This window comes from Corticium candelabrum, chromosome 8 (assembly GCF_963422355.1).
Source record: "Corticium candelabrum chromosome 8, ooCorCand1.1, whole genome shotgun sequence".
Classification (NCBI taxonomy): Eukaryota; Metazoa; Porifera; class Homoscleromorpha; order Homosclerophorida; family Plakinidae; genus Corticium; species Corticium candelabrum.
In genome coordinates this window covers 7,141,748-7,164,922 of record NC_085092.1, presented here as the reverse complement: position 1 = coordinate 7,164,922, position 23,175 = coordinate 7,141,748, and the positions used below count along the sequence as shown (strand labels likewise).

The window sequence follows — 23,175 nt, the reverse complement described above, 5'->3', positions numbered from 1 at the left end:
ATAAATTGCACGCGTTTTCTGTGTCTGTCTGTCTTGCTTTCAATCATTTTCTTTGATTTGATGAAGCAAACGAAATATACAATTCCAGTAATACGTATATCATGTTGGACAGAATCTCGTTAAACTATTGTTTACAGATATTATTGTTCAATTTGATTGATAGCACATCGCTATACTTTACAGCACATTTAAAAATAGATTTAAAAATAATGACACAAAGATATGTCCCTAAATCAAAGTCACGTGACACATAATTACCTTAATTATTTCTTTAAATAAATGAGTTCTACATCATAACCAAATATATCACATGCCTCCTTCCTCAAACCCATCTCCAAAAGCGTTTGAACAATCAAGTCACAAGTAGCTCTTCTGCCCATTGCCTCTCTCCATTCTTCTAACATGGCTTTAGCACGCAAGAATGGCTTTCTGTATGTATCAGTGATAACGTCCGTTCTCTTTGTAGGAAACATATCTGCTGACAGAAGAGACCCGAATTCCTCCCAGCTGTGAGATACTTTATGAGCAACTTTCACTAACAGCCGAGAACTCAACTCTTCATCAAGATTAGACATTTGCGACTGTTGGCAAACTCCAGATGTTAGAGTTGACACACTTGAATCAGAAGATTCACTTTCTGAAAAAAGGAAAAAGAGATGTTTCAATTATACCATTTCAGACATTACATGATTCATAGCTACAGTAGACAATCCTCATATTCACTACATGCTACTACTCAACTGTCAATGTACACAGTAAAACACAAACAGAAAGACAACTAAACTCACTCGTTGTTTGCTCATCTTGCTGTTGTCTATCACTTCCAGTTTCAATATCTATAAGGTAACATCAATTATATACTAACCATCAACATCACAAATAATCATATTTACCTAAACTTTCCCTTGAGTCACTAAACCAGATATCCAAAGTGGGAAACTGTTTTTTTCGTGACACAAGCTCACGCTTTTGGTTTATCAAACCTTGTTGATGTGGGTACTTATCAATGGACACCAAAGTACCATCATCTATTCTTTTAGCATCTTGAGAGTCACTTGTTAAAGGCTTAACACACACAGTAAAGTTAAAGCCATCCATTCCCCTCTTTTTGACCTCATTGAGCTGACGAATGAGAAACTGGCGAATGATGCTACATTGCTGTTTCAGTCTATTCATAGGAATATCGTCATCTGGAGAGTAAACAGTAGCGATAATGTAACGTAGTTCATAGTAAACCAATTCCAGATTTAGCTCAAAATTCACATGAAAGACAGTATGACCTCTTTTCAGTATGGGAGGAGGATGGGCATATTCAGTGGCACAACGAGATACAAGACGAAAGTAGATCGACTCGGGAGTTGTGTCAAACCCATCAGGACGAAAAATAAGCGATGGAGGAAATTGATTAGAACCTGCCATTTGTTGCCATGCCAACTTGTTATCGTATCTCTGTTCCAGCAAGCAAGGAACAAAGAATGACTGTCCAACCTTCAGAACAGCCTTCAGCATCTCTGGTGATGTGATTGTAGGACAGATGACGTCGAATAGATGCAACACGTACAAGATGGACTCAAACTGACTTTCCTTGACACCTTTCTGCAGCAGCAGATAGTGAGCCAATGACCATGACATCATTCCATCTTCCTTCAATTTCTTCAGATCTTCCCAAAGTTCTGGTGGCACGTTGCTCTTATCGAGAACGGTAACAAAAACATTGAGAACATCAAACAGCCACTGTCGATCAGTGAAGACCTTCTTCTTTAACTCATTCACATCAGAATAAAATGCAATTGTGCTCAAACTTGATAAATACTGAAGTGCCGATCGACATTCTCTTCGTGTCATAATGTCACAGAATTTTCGAGCCAACTCACACACTTCTTCGATGTCCAGTATTTTGCCTTCGTTGTCATCCAGTTGAGACACTCTGCTCAACAATTTATCCAGAACTGCCCACGGCAAAGGAATAGCATCTCGTTGACTCCACAGTGACCGCACCATTGCTACAAATATCTCCTTCACCTTCATTAGCACCGGATCCGGACTGCCAGTGCCTGATCGTGTGTTGTCAATACGAAAAGTCAGTTTATTCGGGTTTTCCTCTGCCAACATCATGTGACCACCAAACTTGTTCTTCTGTACAATGTCTTGCAATATTTCTTCTTGTTCATCTAAGAATTTTGGATCCATGTCCTTTGTTTTGTCTTGTCTTGTCGAAATGGCGAATGTAACTGGTGTTTGCTTGACGTAGTCCTGACCAAGAAAAGGACCACAACCCACTACTGGATGTGCCATCTTGATGGCATTCATGTGATAAGCCAACAGCTCACGTCTCGTCGTAGGGCCAAAACGTGGCATGACCAACTGCTCGCTTCCTTGTTCTGGTCGAAACAAACATTGAGGTATGGGATCTGCAAGACTCTTTGTTCCATCCATCACTATCATGTAAGCGGTTGCACTGTGCTGACTGCTGTCTGCCATCAATGCTGCGTGTGTCATCAGAAACTGCTCTTGACCGCCGCGATCACACACTGTGATCAACATCATCTCCGCACTTTGTTCTAATGCAGCTTTGTCACGATGCAGTTCCTCTGCTAACTTTGCTTGCTCCTCGGTTAATTCTTTAGAAAACAACAAATCACGTAGCGGCTTCCTCAACTCTGTCGTGTTGCCTTCTTTACTAGTTGCTTGTCTGGCTGTTGGTAAAGCTACCATGGTGGTACTACCTGCTGGCTGCTGTTCTGCTTCTTGGATGATCTGTCCAATAGCTTCCTCTCCATTCTCATCTTGTGTCACTTGCTTTGTTTCCTCTGTTGCCTCAATTTGTTGCTGGCTTTCTACAGATGCAAGAAAGCCTCTGACAAGAACTTGATCAATGATCTCTTCTTTGTCTTTTGGTTTCAATTCCTTCCAGTTCGTGTTTGGACCACCTCCCGTTCTCATCACTTTCACGTTTGCTCCTACTGTACTTTCTCTCTTCTCTATAAATGGCTGATCTAGAAAAGCATCTCCCAATGTCGTCTTACCTGCATCTTCTTCACCAAGCATGTCAATGTTCCCTCGCATTATTGGCAACTTCCCCTTTTTCACAGCAACTTCAAAATCAGCCTTAACAATTGGACCGAGACGATCAATAGCACCTGCACAGACAGAATGATGAAGACACTGACTTACAATAATGACTGCACAACAGCTACAACGTCACCAAACAACAAACAAAAATTGTATGTCAATTAGAGACAAACTTGTACGACATCATTGAATTCAATGTGCAAAAATCTTTGCTACAATGAGATTGTAAAATAACATTACTAAAGTTATACACAAAAATTTGGGCCATGAAAACAGCTTGCATATAGTAACTTTGTTCCAGTGGTCTGGCAGCTTCATAACACTGTTTGCATGGTGAGTCACCTGCTGGACTCTTGTAGTCATGCGTAAGAATTCTTCAAACAAGTCACAGTCAGGGGACCTTCAATCTGGGAATAGGTTGTGTGAGATATGGGCATGACTACTGAAGGGTGGAGACAACATTTGCTGTGTAACTATCTATACCAGTGTGACAACTGGCATTGTTGTGTGGAATGATTCAGCATGCATGAGTTCACGACGTCTCGTTATTTAAGTAGCGCTGCACACAGCTTTTCGCGTAAAAACATGCTGTAATGTTCTTTGTTGCCCAAAGTATCCAATAAAAGTTTGTGGCAGACAAGAACACCTTCACGATCCTATGCAATGATTGTCAGGGTCATCACATTCGTTTTTCTCCCCTCCTGTACCAGTTTCTTAATATGGTGACGAAGAATGACGTCATTTGGCTGACTGCCTCTTCAGCACTGGCACATAACATCGCAGCCAGGTTTCATTGATGTCAAGGTTTCTCTGCAAGTACCTGGTGATGTGCTGCCGAGAGAGATTGACTTGACACGCATCCACTTCTGATATTCAGTCAAGGCGTGCAAGACCCATTTCATTGCAGCTTTCCTGAGTAATGAGTGATTCCTCAGAATTCGATGGGCACATGTACCTGACACCAAAACATCCACGACCACATCCTCACTACTCAAACGTAGATCTTCTTTCATAAAATACTCACACTTTCAACATGATCGTCGTCTCTCGACTCACTAAAATGTCCAGTACGAGGCTCATCTTTGACCGACTGTCTCCCAGTGCCTCAGGAAATCTGGATCACAATATTCAGACATGACCATGCCAAATTTCCTACGAGAGTGAGCAAGGTTTCCAGAAAATCTGCCTTAGGGTTAGGGATAGAGTTAGTGGCTGTGCTTGCTCTCTGAGACCATGCAGCAGCGTCACCAGCCTTCCATGGTTGGGTGCTAACTGCCAGTTGATATCAAACTTAATTAATTTAAACCAAGTAAATAAGAAAGTAACAGAACTCCTTCAAATTGAAAAAAACAGAAGCAGTAACTGGATATGGATGGGATATATGCATGAATAGTCTGCCTTTAATTAATAATCAAATTTCGCAAGAAATTAATGAGCAAACAGAATCTAAGGCAACAAAAAAGTTACCACACCCCAAAGTTTTGAAGGGTTCATGGCTCCAACACGTACCCCATAGCAACGCTGCTGGACCTTGCCCGACTTCCTAGAAAATTTGGAACTATTGAGTTTGATTTCCTGCTGTGTCCTATCTTCTGTGACAACAAAGTGAGTAAACTTTGACAGCTAATTGCGTGATTACCACTAAACAATATGAGATAAAAATTTCAGTTGACATGTAATGAAGAACATAGTGTCTAAATCTGTAAGTAGCAGTACTGTTGCTAATAATACAAACAGTTTATCAACAAGTGTCTCAAACTTTGAAATGACCCTCATAAATAAATTTGTCTATTGTATGACGTCATTGGTTCGTTTACATCGTAAACGTAGGTTAACATCAGGAGTAGAAGATTACAGAGGTTAGCCAAAACTTTGTAATGTCAATAGCTAGCGGTTGAACTATGTATTAATACAAATGACTGTGAGAACGTTGCATTGTTCGGTTAGCATTGTCTAGCTGGTAGCTTTCTTGATATGAGTAAGCGCACTAGTCGTTCAACCCGAGCATCATCCCTCACTCTTCCTCAAGAAATTGCTTTGCTTTCAAACGTGTCAATTCGATTGCTCGTAGAGCAATATCACCTTGTCTCCACTGGCTCCAGACCGGAACGGATCAAGCGACTGCCCGTTGCTCTCTTTCCTACTGACAGAGTGACCACAACAACTACAGAGCCAACAGCAGCTTTATCCACGGTGGTGACGACGGAAACACGCCTACCATGGCCACGCAAATTGACAGCACATCACTAGAGAATGTGATGCAGTCAGCAGTACAAGCATCAGTAGCTGCCATGTCTGAAGCTATTCGTCCCATGATCAGTCTTTCGAGATCCAGGTCAGGCTTTTCCCGCCACACCACAAGAGAGGGCCATACCCGGACGCAAAATTGCAATCGTGGGAACCTGAACAGTGACAGCAGCCGAAGCTCTCGCTCATTGTCAAGGTCTCCATCACCACACAAACAATGATTTAGATCGCCCAGTCGCCGTTCCCCGTACAAGATCAAAATTACGTTCCAGCCCTCGCGCATCTCTTGGCCACGCATGGATGGCAGCAGGATCTAGCAATCAACCGGCATCCTGGATGCTATCTAGGAAGACAAAGAGGAAGATACTAGCAGATGAATGTGTTGATTTTGACACCTTACTTACTAAAGTAACGACTAACATAGTGGGGTCCCCATGGCAATGAAAGCCTCGGTATCCGGTGCAAAGCGCAGGCATGTCTGCAACATCGACTCTTGGCTTCAGGCTTGTTCTGCATACACAACTACAGTCTTACTAGCAGATCTGCCACGAGGTTACAAACTTATCGGCTACCAGTCTATTGTCACTAAAGCTAGCTCAGAATACCAAACCTCAGCCTGACTGAAATACGATAGAGCCTTTCGTTATTTTGCCAGCAGGACCACGAGCGTAACATGGAACACGATTGACCATCACATGTGGGCTCAGTGCTTCAAAGGTCATGCAGCAACCTTGATCACCTGCTATACATGCAGCCAACCAGGTCACGTGGCAACAGACTGTGCACACACCGACCAGTCCTTTTTTGTCCCCCCAGGCAAGCAACCACATCTTCCGGTGACATCTTCAATCCCTCTTCGGGCAAACCCAAAATCTGCCGTCTCTTCAATGCTGGTAGATGCAAAAACCAAGCCTCACCTAGCCTGTGCAAATACCGACATGAATGTTCCATCTACCACGACGATCACCCTGACGCCACGTGTTCCTGCACGGGCACCAATAAACAAGCATAAACCAAATACTCCACTTCAGCCTGAGGTTTTGCAATGTCACTACACAATCACCCTGATTGTATGTTTGTTGAATCACTGCTTTGGTCACTACATCATAGTTTCAATCTTGGCTACACTGGTGCATGTTACTTTCGTTTATCTTCCAACCTAAAGTCCGCACTTGAGCACAAGGTTATTGTTCAGCAAGGCAGGGCTCGAAAAATAGGTCGTCAAGTCGTCATTTGACGAATTAAATTTTACAACCGACGACTAGCATTATAGTCTAGGACAACTATAGCAGACCAAGGCTAGTTTGTAATGGCTTTCTCAGTGCGCAGACGGATAGCTGTACTGTACTGAAACATGCGCCGGTTGACGCTCACATTGGGACATTTGTCGTACAATGACATGTATGCACAGTAAATTATTACGCCAACAAGATACGTTGACAAACTGCTCATATCCCGGATAATGAAACGGGGAGTGCAAGAACCATCTCAGGATTCCGACAGAGTACAGGCATGAAGTTTATGACCAGGGAGCACGCGAGGAAGCAGAGACAATGGTAAATCCTGTAGGTCAAAATAGGGTAGATATGATTTTAGTAGCAAGAAACAGACAACTTCCACAATGTGATATGTGGAAGTCTGGTTGAAACCCCGCCTTGTTTTGACAAAGAGAGGTGGTATGCGTTTAATCACTAATTCAATTAGCCATCACTCTTGCAAAGATGTCTTAGCTCTGTCTAGTGTAACACGTCGTGTCCATTGGCTCAGCGGTAATGTGTGGATACGCTTAGTTGCATGCCATTGTGGAGTACGGAATACTGCGCTGTATGTTTACTATACTCATGCCCAGTCCTCTCCTCGCACACGCTCCAAAATAGCGGTATACCACTAAACACCATGACTGATATCAACATGATGTCTTAGACTAAGTCTTGACAACCTAAAATTTTTGGAAACTCGTCAAACGACGACAACTAGTTGGACCAATTTTTTTGAGCCCTGGAAGAGCTCGATGTAGAAAGCAAACGCAGTCACATGACAGGCCCTTACAACGAACCCCCTCTGCCAACTCTCCAGTGCTCTGGCATAGGTGTTGTTCCAAAGAAAAATGATAGCTGGAGATTGATTATGCACCTGTCCTGGCGGACTCGTCAGCTGGGCTGAGATGCAAATTAGTTGCGGAAATATGATATCTCAGCCCAGCCGACGAGTTAGCGCAGCCCAGCCGATGGAATTATGACACACATCACGCGCCAAATATAGCATGGCATGAATTGTTTGCCGTTGTCGTAGCCTGTTTGACGCGGGGCAACCAATGGTCAGGCAAGCAGGTTTTATTCCACTGTGACAATCAGAGCGTAGTCAACTTATGGCAACATGGCTCATACCGCTGTCCCAATCTCATGACACTCGTCCATTGCTTGTTTTTTTCGGCGGCAAACATTAACTATACTGTCGTTATTAGACATATACCTCCCACACCTTGCCTTCCAATCACTATCAAGATCATGAGTCAAATGAAATCGGCGCTGCGAGAATGTCTTGACCTATTAACCGACGACCGTCAGATGTACTGGGCCGCATTACTAGGGCTGTCTTCGGCTTTATTCGGTGCTCAGAATTTACGGCTCCAAGCCCCAGCAATTGTGACAAAGACCGAAAGCTATTACGCTCTGATCTCACAACCGACGGCAACGGGCATCGGCTGCACATCAAGGCTTCTAAAACGAACCCGTTCTGCTTGAGCGTCGACTTACTTCTTAGACGGACAAACCATTCAGTCTGTCTGGTAAAGACGTTGAAAACCTACCTGGCCTGTCCTAGAGCATCAAATCTACCACTATTTGCACAAGCAGACGGGTCCTTTCTCACTCCCCTCTGTCTTACCTCTATAATTCGATCTTTGCTTCACAAATTGGGGTACAATGAAGACCATTACGGTGGTCACAGCTTCCGGATCAGAGCAGCAACAACTGCAGCCACCGCTGGCCTGCCAGATTGGCTGATCAAAACTCTCGGTTGTTGGTCTTCAGACTGCTACCAACGATACATCCAACTGAGTGGCAACGCCCTCTCTTCCGCGGCAAACACGCTCACTAAAGCCCACATTCCTACCAACTTTCCATCGTGGTCCGCTGACTGACATCTGTTTTCTTTCACATTTACTTACGATAAAGAAAGTTAATACTCATATATGTTGAATTTGATGTGCAAAGGTTGTATCCCAGCGCCCTGGTACACACGCAGTCTCCTGGCTCTCTTTGGGAAAGCGTGCCATTAGGCAAGGGGCCTCGTTCAGTCTTGGCTCAACATTACTACTCAGGTTGCAACGTCAACACAACTAACATCTTCCGCACAAGGCAGTTGTCTCACATACGTCATTAAACGGAATGAGTTCTGTGATAGTGTGCTGAGCCTCCAATGTCAACTCCACTGACCTCTTGGGCTCAAGCGAGGTGAGACAGTCTCCAACGTCAGCTTGACTGACCTCTTGAGCTTAAGTACCTTGTTGGTTCTAATGGCATTGATCCTCCAACGTCACTCTGAGTGACCTCTTGGGTTCATGCAACTTGTCGGAGCTCAGCGTATGAGCTGACCACTCTGGTTAACCCATTGTTCACAAATCCCTCACAACCTAGCACGTTGCCCATTGAAGCCCACACTATCTCATGTCTAGGTGGTATAGCAACTAGCGGGCATGTTGCTTACAACATAGTAGTGTATTACGAGTGATGTTAATGTCTATTGTATGACATCATCAAATGTTTTTATTGTCTCACTTACTTGGATGATCGTTGTCAGCAACTGCAGTTGTACTATCTGTGATGTTTGATGCTGAATTTCCAGCTGCAACAGAACTCTAACATCGCATACAACCACTAATCAATACACATAACCTATACTGTGTGACAATCAGCTCATACATTCTCATTCAATTCTTTCAAATAAGAAATAATTCGACAACGATTTTTTATATTTTGATCATTCCGGTCTTCTTGCAACTGTTGTTCTGCAGCTTGTAATGGTGTTTGTCCTTTCTGTCCAATAGACAGTATTATTAGTGTAATAAAACATAACAATATCACACAGTACAAAGTACATATAATCAATAAATAGCTAACCAACTTATTATCCATCACATACACAATGCACAATCAGCATAGCAAGTGTGTCATAAAAGTGAATGTTAGAAAGACAATTACGGTTACAATTACAAAACATCTCTTTAGCTGTTGTGCCACACAGTTGTGCAGCAACTCATTCTATTACTGCTCACACATTAACTAAGCAAACTGATGTTCACTGCTGATTCAGTCATCATTTACAATCAACACGTAGCTATGTCATATGCTGTCATGTGACTGACCAATGAGGATAATAATTCATTACTCTCCATGAATTCCAACATCATAATCATGACTTCAAACAAAATCATTATCAATGTATGATTCCACTTCCATGCAGTCACACCACCAACTAACAACATCATCACTTCACCATTATAATTTACAATACCACTCTGATTATAATTTACAATACCATTATGACGACTGATGGACCCAAGCGTTGAAGGATCAGTCAACATTAGCAAGATATACTGTAAACAAACACAACAAATGTACACTTACATTGTCTACTGCTGACAAATCAGCTCCTGATAATATCAACAACTTGACAATTGACAGATGACTATCATAACAAGGATACCATGAGCAGGAAAAATGTAAAGGTGTTGATCCATTCTAAAACAAGCAGTTGAAATGAGATAAAAAAACCAGTAAAACGACAAGAGATTATAGTAAGTAAGCCGCTCACAACACACGTGCATGTCAAATTCTGTCACATTGCCATTGCAACTTTGTCATCACTTAATCTTTCTTGACAACACGACACACAAATTAAAGTGTTTGCTCATGCATCTAATAATTATTAGTGTTTGAGGGTGCTTTCAGTTAGGGTTACTGATGATCCTGACATGCACATTAAAGTACACAGATATTACTTGAAGAAAGTCTACTTGAATCAACATGCCCAACAGGTTCATCACATAAACACACTAGTACTTATAGCCCATTCACACAAGCACTTGTACCTGGGAAAATACAAGTCAGCATGGGTTGGCTAGCTCTGAAAGGCTGTGTGAACACGAGCCGATCTAAGTCGTGTTGGAATGGCCCACCTCAAACAGCAATGCCAGTACAGCTTGGCTCACCTTGACACTTCATCGTGTGAACAGTAACCAAGCTGAAATGGAGTCTCACATAACCAGACCCTCTCCCCTCGTCATACTTTAGCAATACAACTAATCTTCTCAATGTATTTCAGCATTTGACTGTTGTAACACTATCGAGAAATTTGCAGGCAGATTGTAGCCGATCCATGATCAAGGAAAGGTAGCGCAAGTGTTCCAAACACACATGTGATCGTCTGTAGCTTAGCAACAGATACACACACTAAGTGAGCTGCATGGCTCGCTTTTTCTGAACGCTGTGTAAACAAGGGGATGGCTTGACTCGGATTGGAAAGAAATCGCATGAAACTTACATGACTGACAGCAAAATTAAGAGTGATGACTGCATGCTAAACTTTTAGGTAAAGAGTTGTGACACTCATTCACATCATTTCTCAATTCGCAAAGTACACACAAATACTATTACATACAAATACACTCACATAGGCCCTGAGATCTTTCTCACAACCAGAAGTCAATAATTTCTCCACAATAGACAAATGACCATTCTGACAAGCACAATGCAAAGCTGTCCATCCGCGCTACCATTGATAAGAGACATCACATGTTATTATCAGTGAGTACATTATGAATACATGCATCTACAAGTATCAACACAAACTGACTATAAAATAGCACATCAACCTCACATACAACTCACGTCTGTCCTTAACCAAACACAATTCCACAATGTAACCTCAATACTCTAATCCTTTAACTGTTACACAAGCAAACACTCATATTGGTAGCCACATACAACATTTTCTATGTGTAATTTAATATTCATCTAAAGTAAATCTAGTAAAATCAAGTCATCACTAAACCAGTTTTTGTCAAACTTTCTTTCAATACAGTAAGTGCATTTGCCATAGAACTTCATCCCACCCTCCTGTTCAGCATCAACAAACAAACAAACAAACACAAGTGCACATGCAATGCAAATACTGTTACAGTAGACTATAATTAGCTAGGAGAGTAAATGAAGGACACCACAATAAGTGGTGGACTGCTTCAGAAAGGCTTACTCTAAATGGGATAAATTGACTTCCGGTCTGTCGGTAAGTTGTTATCTATGTTTGCACACCTGTATGTTTGTAAGGGTTTGTCACGCTCGGAGCCAATCGGTAGTCATTTTGGGACACAGAAAATAGGTAACATAACACTAGCTTGTCACTAGCTTGTCAGCGTGAATCACTCTTGGGAATTTGTTGAGCCAATCAGCAGTCCTGGAACACCAACAGTAGGTGACATAACAATCTCGCGCATTATGACGGAAAGGCTGAGATGTCGTATCCATAGCAATGAAGTTAATAAGGTCAAACTGCTGTGGAACTGAGTAGCACACAGTAAAGTTCGGGTAATAGTTGTACGCGTCTGTTAATATTTTACAAAAGAATTACAAAACAAACGAATTCGTCGTTCTTCAAGAAGCCAAGCGAAGGTCCCATGGGATACCGTTGCACATGACCAACATATGTCATACACAATCTACAAGAGAGCAATATGTTTTAGATGTAAGACTGATGATGAACAACCAATGTCATCTAGCAAGAAAGATTCATAGAAAACCTTAAAGCTGCTTTGTTTTGGATCCTGTCGCTAAATGTCGCTTCACAGTTATTTCCCATGCAGCTACAGGAGACCTACAAGATCTCTAGCTACAGCAAACTAACGGAACGAAAGATGATAGCAACGGCTCAATGGAAGCATAATACCGTGGTAATCGTGTCCACCTCAACAGTTATATTCAAGTGATGCAAGAGCACTACATCAGAATTGAGAAATAACGTGGACAAGCCCCCTTCCTGCAAGAGTAACGCAGCTATCACGCATGTGCATGTGCTGGGTTCGAATTATCTATAGTGTGGGACATTCATGATATTAAGTTAATTATCTTTGATCACATTGACAAACCCTGTTTTTTCAAAGAATTATACATTAATTTTAGCAACAAGCTAATGATTAATTAATAATAATGACAACAAAGACCAAAAGTAATAAAATTTACATTAATATTCACAATAAACACACACACACACACACACACACACACACACACACACACACACACACACACACACAAACACACACTTACATGCACATACGCTCGTAGCTCTGAAGCGAGTAGAACACAGCTCTATTTACTAGTTACGAAGTAGTAGTATGTAAGCTACACAAACACATACACATTTCCCAAATTAGTGTTTGTACTCATCTACAGAAGTGACACTCCTACATACTTCTATGTATCCTACATAATATGACACTCCTCAGTCCCTCTAATTCAGAGAGTTTTCCTACATAAACTTGCTAGTACAAGATTTCTTGCAAATCAGAAATAGCACATCTACTAAACTGTGTTGATAAGAAATATTTTGTGTTGATTTATAAGTGGATGCTAGAACTATAATATGTGTAGATCTCATACCATAAACTACATCATCATTGTCATCATCGTCATCACCACAACCACTACTACCATAATCATCATATCATTTTCATTGAGTTAACTGCAATCTTGTGCACTTGCAACAAACTGTTTACAAACAATAGGCGTAGTTTACGTTGTAGTGTGTGTGTTTGTGGCATAGTACACAGCCAACCGACGTGTTTTTTCCAAAGTGTGGCAGCTCTGCATTAAGCGACTTAATTACACATCACAGTCTAACACTCGTATGTGTCATACAAGCCTCTTACATCACCCATCCCTATTAACTGCATACAAACACTTATTATTACATTCTTGTGTCTACTGCTGCACAACAACTCAACCATCACAGTTTGTTGATATAAACAGTGAAAGTAAATCTTGCCAATAACATTCTATCGAGTACAACAAACCTCCCACAGTTGCACTGTAATATAATCTAATGTATTATCCATAACACAACATATAAACAAGGAATAAGTGAAATAACACACTCAACAGTTACTGCTTCATGCATTTTCCTAACCCTTTCAAACATGCATCCTCGTCTATTGCACAAATTTAGCCAAGCCCCCAAGAGGCGTGGTCAAAGTTGGTGATGTAGGTGATGTTATATCCTGACCCTAGCTCTAATTGGAGCTCACAAAGACACTAACTTTGGACAATACACTGTACAGTTGAGTTCCCGCTGTAGGCATCCGGGATTTGTGTTGTCATTTTGCATTCACATGCACGCACTCCTACTGTTTTGTCTGCCATCACTGTACTATGATTATCTATCTACACACAGGCATCCAGAAAGGAGGTGTTTGCAAGTGTGAAGTTGAAGGGCCAGCAGCACATCAATAGCTTTGCTTCATTAATTTTATATCTATGTTTATTAGATTATTTAAGCCCTTCCTACAAAGAACCCCCAAGGAGTCATAACTTGATATCTATGACTCTATTTTAACATGTTGTCTAGTTCACTACACTTGTATATAAGGACATCTCCACCTCAAAGTTGTAAAGTCAATATTACAATAACTTTTACTGTACAAGTTAATTTAGTACAATAAGTGTCTCTACCAAATACTCAATTGGTATGCAAATATGAATGTGAATGACTTGTGACTACTAATGTGTGTTGTACTGGAAATTTCAAAATATTTTTCTGTTTCTCTCTCACTCATCCACTAACACTCGTCTCTCTTCTATTCTCTCCAGTTAATTCTTACTGTTACAACACTTTCACCAATATTCTCTCTTGTTGCTTCATTGTTTTGTTGTAACCTACATGCATTGGCCTTATTGTTCTTTCTAATCAAACTTGCACACTTCACTCAATTACATCAACTAATAGACCAAGTAACAATTATACCAGCCTTACAATTCACAAAATAAAAACACAAATACTGTCACAAGCAAACACACTCACTCTATCCCTTGCTTCTTTGTTACAACCTGCTGACAATAATTTCTCCACAACAGACAAATCACCATACCGACAAGCATAATGCAGAGCTGTCCTTCCACCCTACCATTGATAAGAGACATCACATGTTATTATCAGTGAGTACATTATGAATACATGCATCTACAAGTATGAACACCGACTGACTATAAAAATAGCACATCAACTTCACATCCAACTCACCTCTGTCCTTCATTCAATTTAACCAAACACGATTCCTCACAATACAGTGGAGTCTGCTTAACTCGAACCTTCAACGGACCATGATAACAGTTCTACTTAAACGAAATTCTACTTATCAGAAAAGCTATATTTCTACTCCTTACATACAGCCACTCCTACCTACAGTACTTGCACTGAAAAAAGACTCTAGAGTTGGCTGAAATCGGTTCTCCATAGCAAAGACATCAATCTGTCTCTCTAATTTGTTTAGCTTCTCTAGTAAGTCGGAATCACCATCTCTTTGTGCAACAAAAACCCTATCTACGTCCTCGTGCACAGCTCCTCGAGCTCTTTTCTTGTTCAAGTCCGTCTTTCCTCCATAGAAAAGCCTTTGGTATCTGTCTTTATCACGAAGTATAGTCGACAGCGTGTTTGGCGCTATTCCAAAGTCGCTCGCAATTTCTTTCTTTCTCTTTCCACCACTTTCAACGCACTGTATCAACTCAATCTTTCTCTTAAGCGACAGCGTTACCAACTTTCGAGAGCTCGAACGATAACGTTCTGATGTATGTTCTGTCGACATGTCTGGACACGGACGACGTCTGATACAGCACAACCACGTGCCGCAGTCACGTGATCATTTCTTCGAGTTACCCGGACATTTCTCATGCACGGGTCTGCTGCATTGATCGAGATAGGCGAAACTTCGACTTACGCAAATTCGACTTACCAGGAACTCTTTGTATTACTTCGATCGGCATTCAACCGGGACCAAGAGAATCCTTCGCGCTATCCGGAAGTTCGACTTACGCGAGTTCGACTTATGTGGACTCCACTGTACAATGTAACCTCATTACACTAAACATTTGACATCACAACATGCAAACAACCAGACCAGCAGCCATGTGACTAGATAGTCTAACTGTCCACAATCACAAATCTGTCAATTAAGTGTGGTGGGCAACACTAGTCAGCAGGTGGGCAAACAGATTGCCATGCAAACTACATCATCAATCATATCAACCTTACTAAACAACAAATCTCATCTTTTCATTTAAAAATAACTCACTAACAACCCACTCTCACAATATTTTCTAATTTCAACAAAATATCAAAACTATCTATTCATTCTAACTGTGACTGTTAGCACCTTTCTCTAGCATATACATTCAACTGTTCAATCAGACAGGCACAAATACAATGAGCATCCATTAATATTTCTATTCATTTTAACCACAGGAAAGAGATGCCATTACCATTACTAACTAAACTCATTTATTTAAACACAACAAACTGCATCCATATTTGCACTCTTACCCTTTTCTCATGATAGTTTATGTTTGCTTGATGCTGTAGCAGCAAGTCTACCATCTCAATCGATGAATTAGCACATGCTACTTGCAACGCTGATGGAAGACCAAACACACGACGATACAATCTCTACGAAATACACAATTGGCCACTAAAGTCAATGAAGTGTGTCCAGTGTAGGTCACGTGTAAAGGGCGTGACCATATTAGAACGACAACGACAGCAAAGCAACGACGTAGGAGCGCATGAGACGAAACGATTCATTCACTAATACCGGTAGAGAGAAAATGAGGCGGCACTTCCAACCAACGCCACCTCAACATCGTAAATGATCGTCACTTTCTCATACATTTCCTCATTTACCAACGTCCAACCCAATCTCTCTAGTCTACAAACTAGATCTGTAAATTTACACATCAATCAATTCTTACCCTCTTTCTTGATAATACGTTTACATCTGCTCTTTTCTTGAGAGCCGCCGATGCTTTATTTACATCGTTTGCCAACACGGCATTAAAAAGAGCTCTACTGGAAGCCCATCTATACATATTGTGAACGCTGCGTATAACCTTCGTCTTCTAATATATGCGCATGCGCAAATATATTTAAGTAAGTTAATTAATTAACTTAATCCGTTTATTAATTAATGAGCATCAACTTACTAAAAAGGACATTCTATTCTCATAACCATAAAGTTTTTGCATTGGTATCACTCTCCTGCTAGAATGAAATAAATAATAGAGAAAATGAATTGTAACATGTGTGTGTATTATTTGCACAAATAAATAAATTACATTGACATAAATAGAAATAAAATTTTGATTATTTTCAATGTTCATTGAGTGGTCAGCTATTTAATTAATATTTGACATCAACATTCAATAAACATTTATTTCAATTATTTTGTATCCATAATGCACACGAGTCATTATTTGTTGTCAAGAAGCATCAATGTGTGTCATTCTTATGTTACAACACATGAGGTACATTTGCTTACTAAAATTTATTATTTTGTTACTCTTGTCTTGCAATACACTTCTGTTTCTGTCTGCTTGTCTGTTGATTTATTATTCTATTTATACCATGATTCTGTCTGTGTTGTATGTATTAACATGTTCTAGGACTCCTTTCTCTTTCCGCCAATTCTCTGTTTCTCGTATGATGCTTGCAAGACAAGATTGTGTTGATTGCCCAGGCAGCACAGCGCACACGCACACACACACACACACACACACACACACACACACACACACACACACACACACAAACACACTAAACACACACACACACACACACACACACACACACACACACACACACACACACACACACACACACACACACACACACACACACACACACTTCTTCACTTCACTTCACGCTGCGTTCATTTCAATGAGAAACGATGCAGGCCAAAGTCACCATAGGCTATATCGAAGGAGTGGATGTTCTCTGACAGCAGAAACGCTCGTGATTGTGGAGGCCTTGTTGGCAGAATGTTTGGTGACAGTACTGACATTGACTAGTCAGGAACTGACCATGTTTCTGTCTCTGGTGGTTTACAAGGCCGGCATGATTTACAGCAGTAAATCCACAACCATCAAAGCTGCAGTGTAAAGCAAACTCTGATGTTGTTTGCCTTGCTTCGCGGCAAAGTTTCTGCTCATCCTTGCGGTATTTCTCTTGTTCTTCCTTCTTGAAATTTACTTCTTGTGTGGCAGCCCAGATATGATTCCTCCACTCATTCCTATCTTCTGCTAGTATCCTCCAAACCCCATCAAGATTGCAATTCCTTAAATCCCTCAGTACCAAATCGTTCCATCTCATTCTCTGGCCTCCGACTGAACGTCTACCTTGGGGTGATGCACACACAAAAGCTTCCTTGGCAGACAACACTCATCCATGCGCAAGATGTGCCCCAATAACCGAAGACGTCTCTGTGTCAGCATGGTGGAGATTCTTTGTAGGTTGGCTATCTTTCTGATGGAGGTGTCTCTCTTCCCGTCCCATAGGGACACTCCAAGGATGGAGCTGAGGCTTCGCATCACAAAGCTCTGTAAGCGATGTATCTGCGGCTCCAGAAGTACTGCTGTTTCCAAACCATATACAAGGGTGGAAAGAACTACAGAGACAAAGATGTTCAGCTTGGTACTAGACTTGATCTTCCTCTGGTGCCAAAGGATGTGGTTAAGTGACCCACTTGATTGAGATGCTTGGTTATCCGTGTTGATATCTCAACATCCACGGAGCAATTATTAGAAAGATAACTTCCAAGGTACTGAAAGGATGGTACCACCTCAATTGGATACACACACACACACACACACACACACACACACACACACACACACACACACACACACACACACACACACACACACACACACACACACACACACACACACACACACACACACACACACACACACACACACACACACACACACACACACACACACACACACACACACACACACACACACACACACACACACACACACACACACACACACACACACACACACACACACACACACACACACACACACACACACACACACACACACACACACACACACACACACACACACACACACACACACACACACACACACACACACACACACACACACACACACACACACACACACACACACACACACACACACACACACACACACACACACACACACACACACACACACACACACACACACACACACACACACACACACACACACACACACACACACACACACACACACACACACACACACACACACACACACACACACACACACACACACACACACACACACACACACACACACACACACACACACACACACACACACACACACACACACACACACACACACACACACACACACACACACACACACACACACACACACACACACACACACACACACACACACACACACACACACACACACACACACACACACACACACACACACACACACACACACACACACACACACACACACACACACACACACACACACACACACACACACACACACACACACACACACACACACACACACACACACACACACACACACACACACACACACACACACACACACACACACACACACACACACACACACACACACACACACACACACACACACACACACACACACACACACACACACACACACACACACACACACACACACACACACACACACACACACACACACACACACACACACACACACACACACACACACACACACACACACACACACACACACACACACACACACACACACACACACACACACACACACACACACACACACACACACACACACACACACACACACACACACACACACACACACACACACACACACACACACACACACACACACACACACACACACACACACACACACACACACACACACACACACACACACACACACACACACACACACACACACACACACACACACACACACACACACACACACACACACACACACACACACACACACACACACACACACACACACACACACACACACACACACACACACACACACACACACACACACACACACACACACACACACACACACACACACACACACACACACACACACACACACACACACACACACACACACACACACACACACACACACACACACACACACACACACACACACACACACACACACACACACACACACACACACACACACACACACACACACACACACACACACACACACACACACACACACACACACACACACACACACACACACACACACACACACACACACACACACACACACACACACACACACACACACACACACACACACACACACACACACACACACACACACACACACACACACACACACACACACACACACACACACACACACACACACACACACACACACACACACACACACACACACACACACACACACACACACACACACACACACACACACACACACACACACACACACACACACACACACACACACACACACACACTGTATTCTCTGTTGGCTAGTGTCTGGATGAAGCATTATTTCAGTCTATTTCGTCATTGGTTGATACATGAGATTCAAATACTCACTCGCATGCTCCCATACAAATCCCCACAATGAATACGTTCGGCTACTCAATCTACACAAAACTGTCATGATGCAAGTCTCTACTTACTCCACACTAATTCACTTTACTTACTCTAGCTCTTTTCGCTCTTGTTTGTAGTTGCCAAGAAATGTTCCAAACTGACACGAACTGGCATGTCGTGGAGCTCAATGAGGAGTTTCTCATGAAACTGGAAAGTACATGGAAACTGACACTTGAGCTGCCACACAACTTCAAGAAATCGGAGAAAAACAGGAGAAATCTCTTTGCTGTCACCATCTAAATGGCCACACCTAAACAAAAGAATGACAATCAGAGACAAACTAAAAGTGGTCTTACTTAGATGTGTGTGTGTGTGTGTGTGTGTGTGTGTGTGTGTGTGTGTGTGTGTGTGTGTGTGTGTGTGTGTGTGTGTGTGTGTGTGTGTGTGTTCAAGAACATTCCCAGCTGCATCCTAGGCAGCCCTAGCTAGACGACTGAGAAGAATGGCAACACCATAAAGATGAGATGAAAAAATCACTAATCTGGATACCCTCCCGTCCCAACTTGTCTGGATAAGTGACACTCTATGGTAATGAAACAACAGATAAACAAACAGCCATGCAGGCAGAGAAACAGACAGACAAATAGAACAAAACAAAGAATGCTGTTTATTGCAACACAAATTCTGAACTCTTACCCGTGGGTGGGTGTCAACTACATACATGTATCCTTTGTTGGGATTCGCTCGTGCAATCGTTTCCAAATACGTTTCGTCGTCTGATGATCGTTTGACCATCCCACTTAGTGGCTGCTGCAACGACATAATGCTGCCTGCCTATAAACAAATCATAACAAACAGATGACAAAACAAACAGATAAATAAATAGACAAACAAATAAATAAACAAATAAACAAACAAATAAATAAACAAACAAATAAACAAATAAACAAACAAATAAGCAAAAAACAAGAAAAGTAAAGAGACAGACACACATATCCTCCAATGTAAACTCACGTTCGTCCCAACCGAGACCAGACCGAACCGACAGAGGTTGCCACACGAATTCGACGCCTTCGCACGCAAACTCCGCCTTAGACTACACGCGGAGAGATGGGAGACCCGAGAAGAAGCCTCGGTCACACCGACCGCTATGTCTCCGGACGGCAAATTTTTTTTTTGGGTCCACTTCACACACACATCCCGGATATATAGCCCGGATAAGTTTAACTTGCACGTGCACGGTAGACCATTCTCACGTGCACGCATGGCTCACGATCATGATTTAGTAGTTCGAAATGTGTTGTTATGCTAACAGATCGTGGGAATTGCGCTTTCTCTGCGAGCAGTTACCACACTGAGTAAGCAACAGTGGCAGTGAAAGGAGAGCCCCAATACGGGGAATGTTGGTTGCTACAAACCGTTTTCTTTGCAGAAATCGACTTTCTCGAGAAACTGTTGACTCCAGAAAAGCTTTACGTGATGCAGTTATTATACAAGACGGCAGAGGTTTGTACATTTTGCTAATTAGTTGATAGTAGTTGATGAACTAATTATTAATTTATTAGAATAAAGTATTTAGTAACATTATAGCACAGTTTATGTATTTATGGTAGTATTTTTAACCTTAAATATGATTTAATAAATAGTAATTTATAATTTATAAGTGTATATACAGTAGTGACCAAAGTATTTGCTGGGCAAGAAATTTCAAGGGTTTTTCAGTATGTCTGTATTTGGGTGGAAGCACAAAATACTAATAAAGCGACTTCTTGGTCAATGTTTGTCATGCAATGGCAAAATCGAGACTACTTGGTATAGAATTGAGTCTAAATCAGTTGGTTGTTGCAATTTAAGATTATAGTTACAACCTAGTTAAAAGCCGATTAAGTTTACATTACAACTTATCAAAGCATATTCAATGCAAACAATATTACAACCTTTGAAAACAAACTAACTTATCCATTTGTGATCACATCAGCACCTATTTCCATTCTGTAGGCCAGAATATGATGAAAATCAACAAAAAACCTACCCGGCAAATACTTTTGTCCACTACTGTATATACTAGTAACTATTGCAGAAGAACCTGTTTATTAATCATGTACTCTGCTGTTACCGCAATTAATTTGTTTGCATAAGAAATGTATGGCAAACAGACAGAATTACAGGAAGTTGTTGATCTGGACAGTCTGTTGCCACAGAACACAGTTTTTCATTAGCCTAAAATACGTAGAATCAATCCATGATCCATTTTAACAATAAAATTAAAACACACACAATGAAGATGCCTATTTTTCTAGTGGGTGCACAGTTTGCTGGACTTAAAACAGGAATGACTTGTTCTGAACACTCATTCTGAACACACTAACTACAATCTGTTCCTCTCTTTATATCAAGGAATATAAACAATCCAGGACATTTGTTTTAATTTATATGGTCAATAATGATTGGTGAATAGAGGTTTAGTATTAGATGTTGTATGTGATCAATAGTATTGATTTTGTTTGTTGCAGATTCTAGATGAGTAACCTGGATAACTTCCATTATTGCACCTGCCAGTAGTCGAATTGCATGTGTGGTTTAGGCATAAGTCATCTGTGTTTCAATTAATTAACATTTTCTGGATCTCAATAAGGTACTTGCATGCAATGTCTCAGTTGTACGTACTGCACTTGTAAGTCAAAGAAGGTTTGAATTTTTAGTTCATCTTTTGAGATTCTCCACACAGTTACACAGAAAGTGCCTTTTCTTCAGGGAGCTACCGAGACCATTTTTCTGAAGAAATGAGTGCAACTAAGTTTGTATAGCTGCATTGCATTTTGACTCGTAGTGCTTTAGCTATTGTACTTTGTAAATTTGATAGATTATTTGCTGGATCTTTTGGCAGACCAGCCATGCTGAAAGAGATTTCTGAATAAATTTGCATACATCATATGTATATCTATTTGCCATATATCTATAATGCTCACTTGAATGATCTGTTGTCATTCATTGTCCCTGGCTGTTAGATTGGGAGTTGCTCTCAGATAGGGTTTCATGTAATTACATTAGGGTTAGCTGTTAAATCAGTAATCTTGGTTTCAAAACTTGATAAATAACAAAGGGCGGTGTTTCTTTACTATGATGAGATGGAG

At 41.4% G+C, this 23,175-nt stretch overlaps 1 protein-coding gene and 1 long non-coding RNA gene across 2 annotated transcripts; one reads left to right on the top strand and one right to left on the bottom strand.

The window, feature by feature from the left end:
• Nucleotides 1-31: 31 nt before the first annotated feature.
• LOC134182992 (uncharacterized) lies at nt 32-15,175 on the bottom strand. Its single transcript, XM_062650436.1, has 15 exons — nt 14,777-15,175; nt 14,614-14,705; nt 14,395-14,493; nt 14,338-14,341; nt 14,195-14,293; nt 13,391-13,404; nt 11,211-11,217; nt 11,146-11,151; nt 10,993-11,091; nt 9,948-10,061; nt 9,243-9,356; nt 9,103-9,178; nt 894-3,140; nt 789-836; nt 32-637 (listed from the first exon to the last, which is right to left on the bottom strand). Exons 1-15 carry the CDS (start codon nt 15,173-15,175, stop codon nt 264-266), a joined length of 3,792 nt encoding a protein of 1,263 aa, XP_062506420.1. The 3' UTR covers nt 32-263.
• Nucleotides 15,176-21,213: 6,038 nt separating this feature from the next.
• Nucleotides 21,214-22,960, top strand: LOC134183503 (uncharacterized). The gene is made up of 4 exons (XR_009970519.1): nt 21,214-21,399; nt 21,474-21,547; nt 22,555-22,676; nt 22,744-22,960. It is a non-coding gene; the product is annotated as an uncharacterized LOC134183503 (long non-coding RNA).
• The last annotated feature ends 215 nt before the right edge of the window (nt 22,961-23,175 follow it).

Excerpts from the sequence above, each read along its gene's own strand:
- LOC134182992 (XM_062650436.1), bottom strand. The coding sequence starts at position 15,175 with ATGTCGACAGAACATACATCAGAACGTTATCGTTCGAGCTCTCGAAAG. Across the intron at positions 9,357-9,947 it reads ATTTGTCAGCAGTAGACAAT|AAAGGACAAACACCATTACA; the intron begins GTAAGTGTACAT and ends TCTATTGGACAG. Across the intron at positions 638-788 it reads GCAAGATGAGCAAACAACGA|AAAGTGAATCTTCTGATTCA; the intron begins GTGAGTTTAGTT and ends TCCTTTTTTCAG.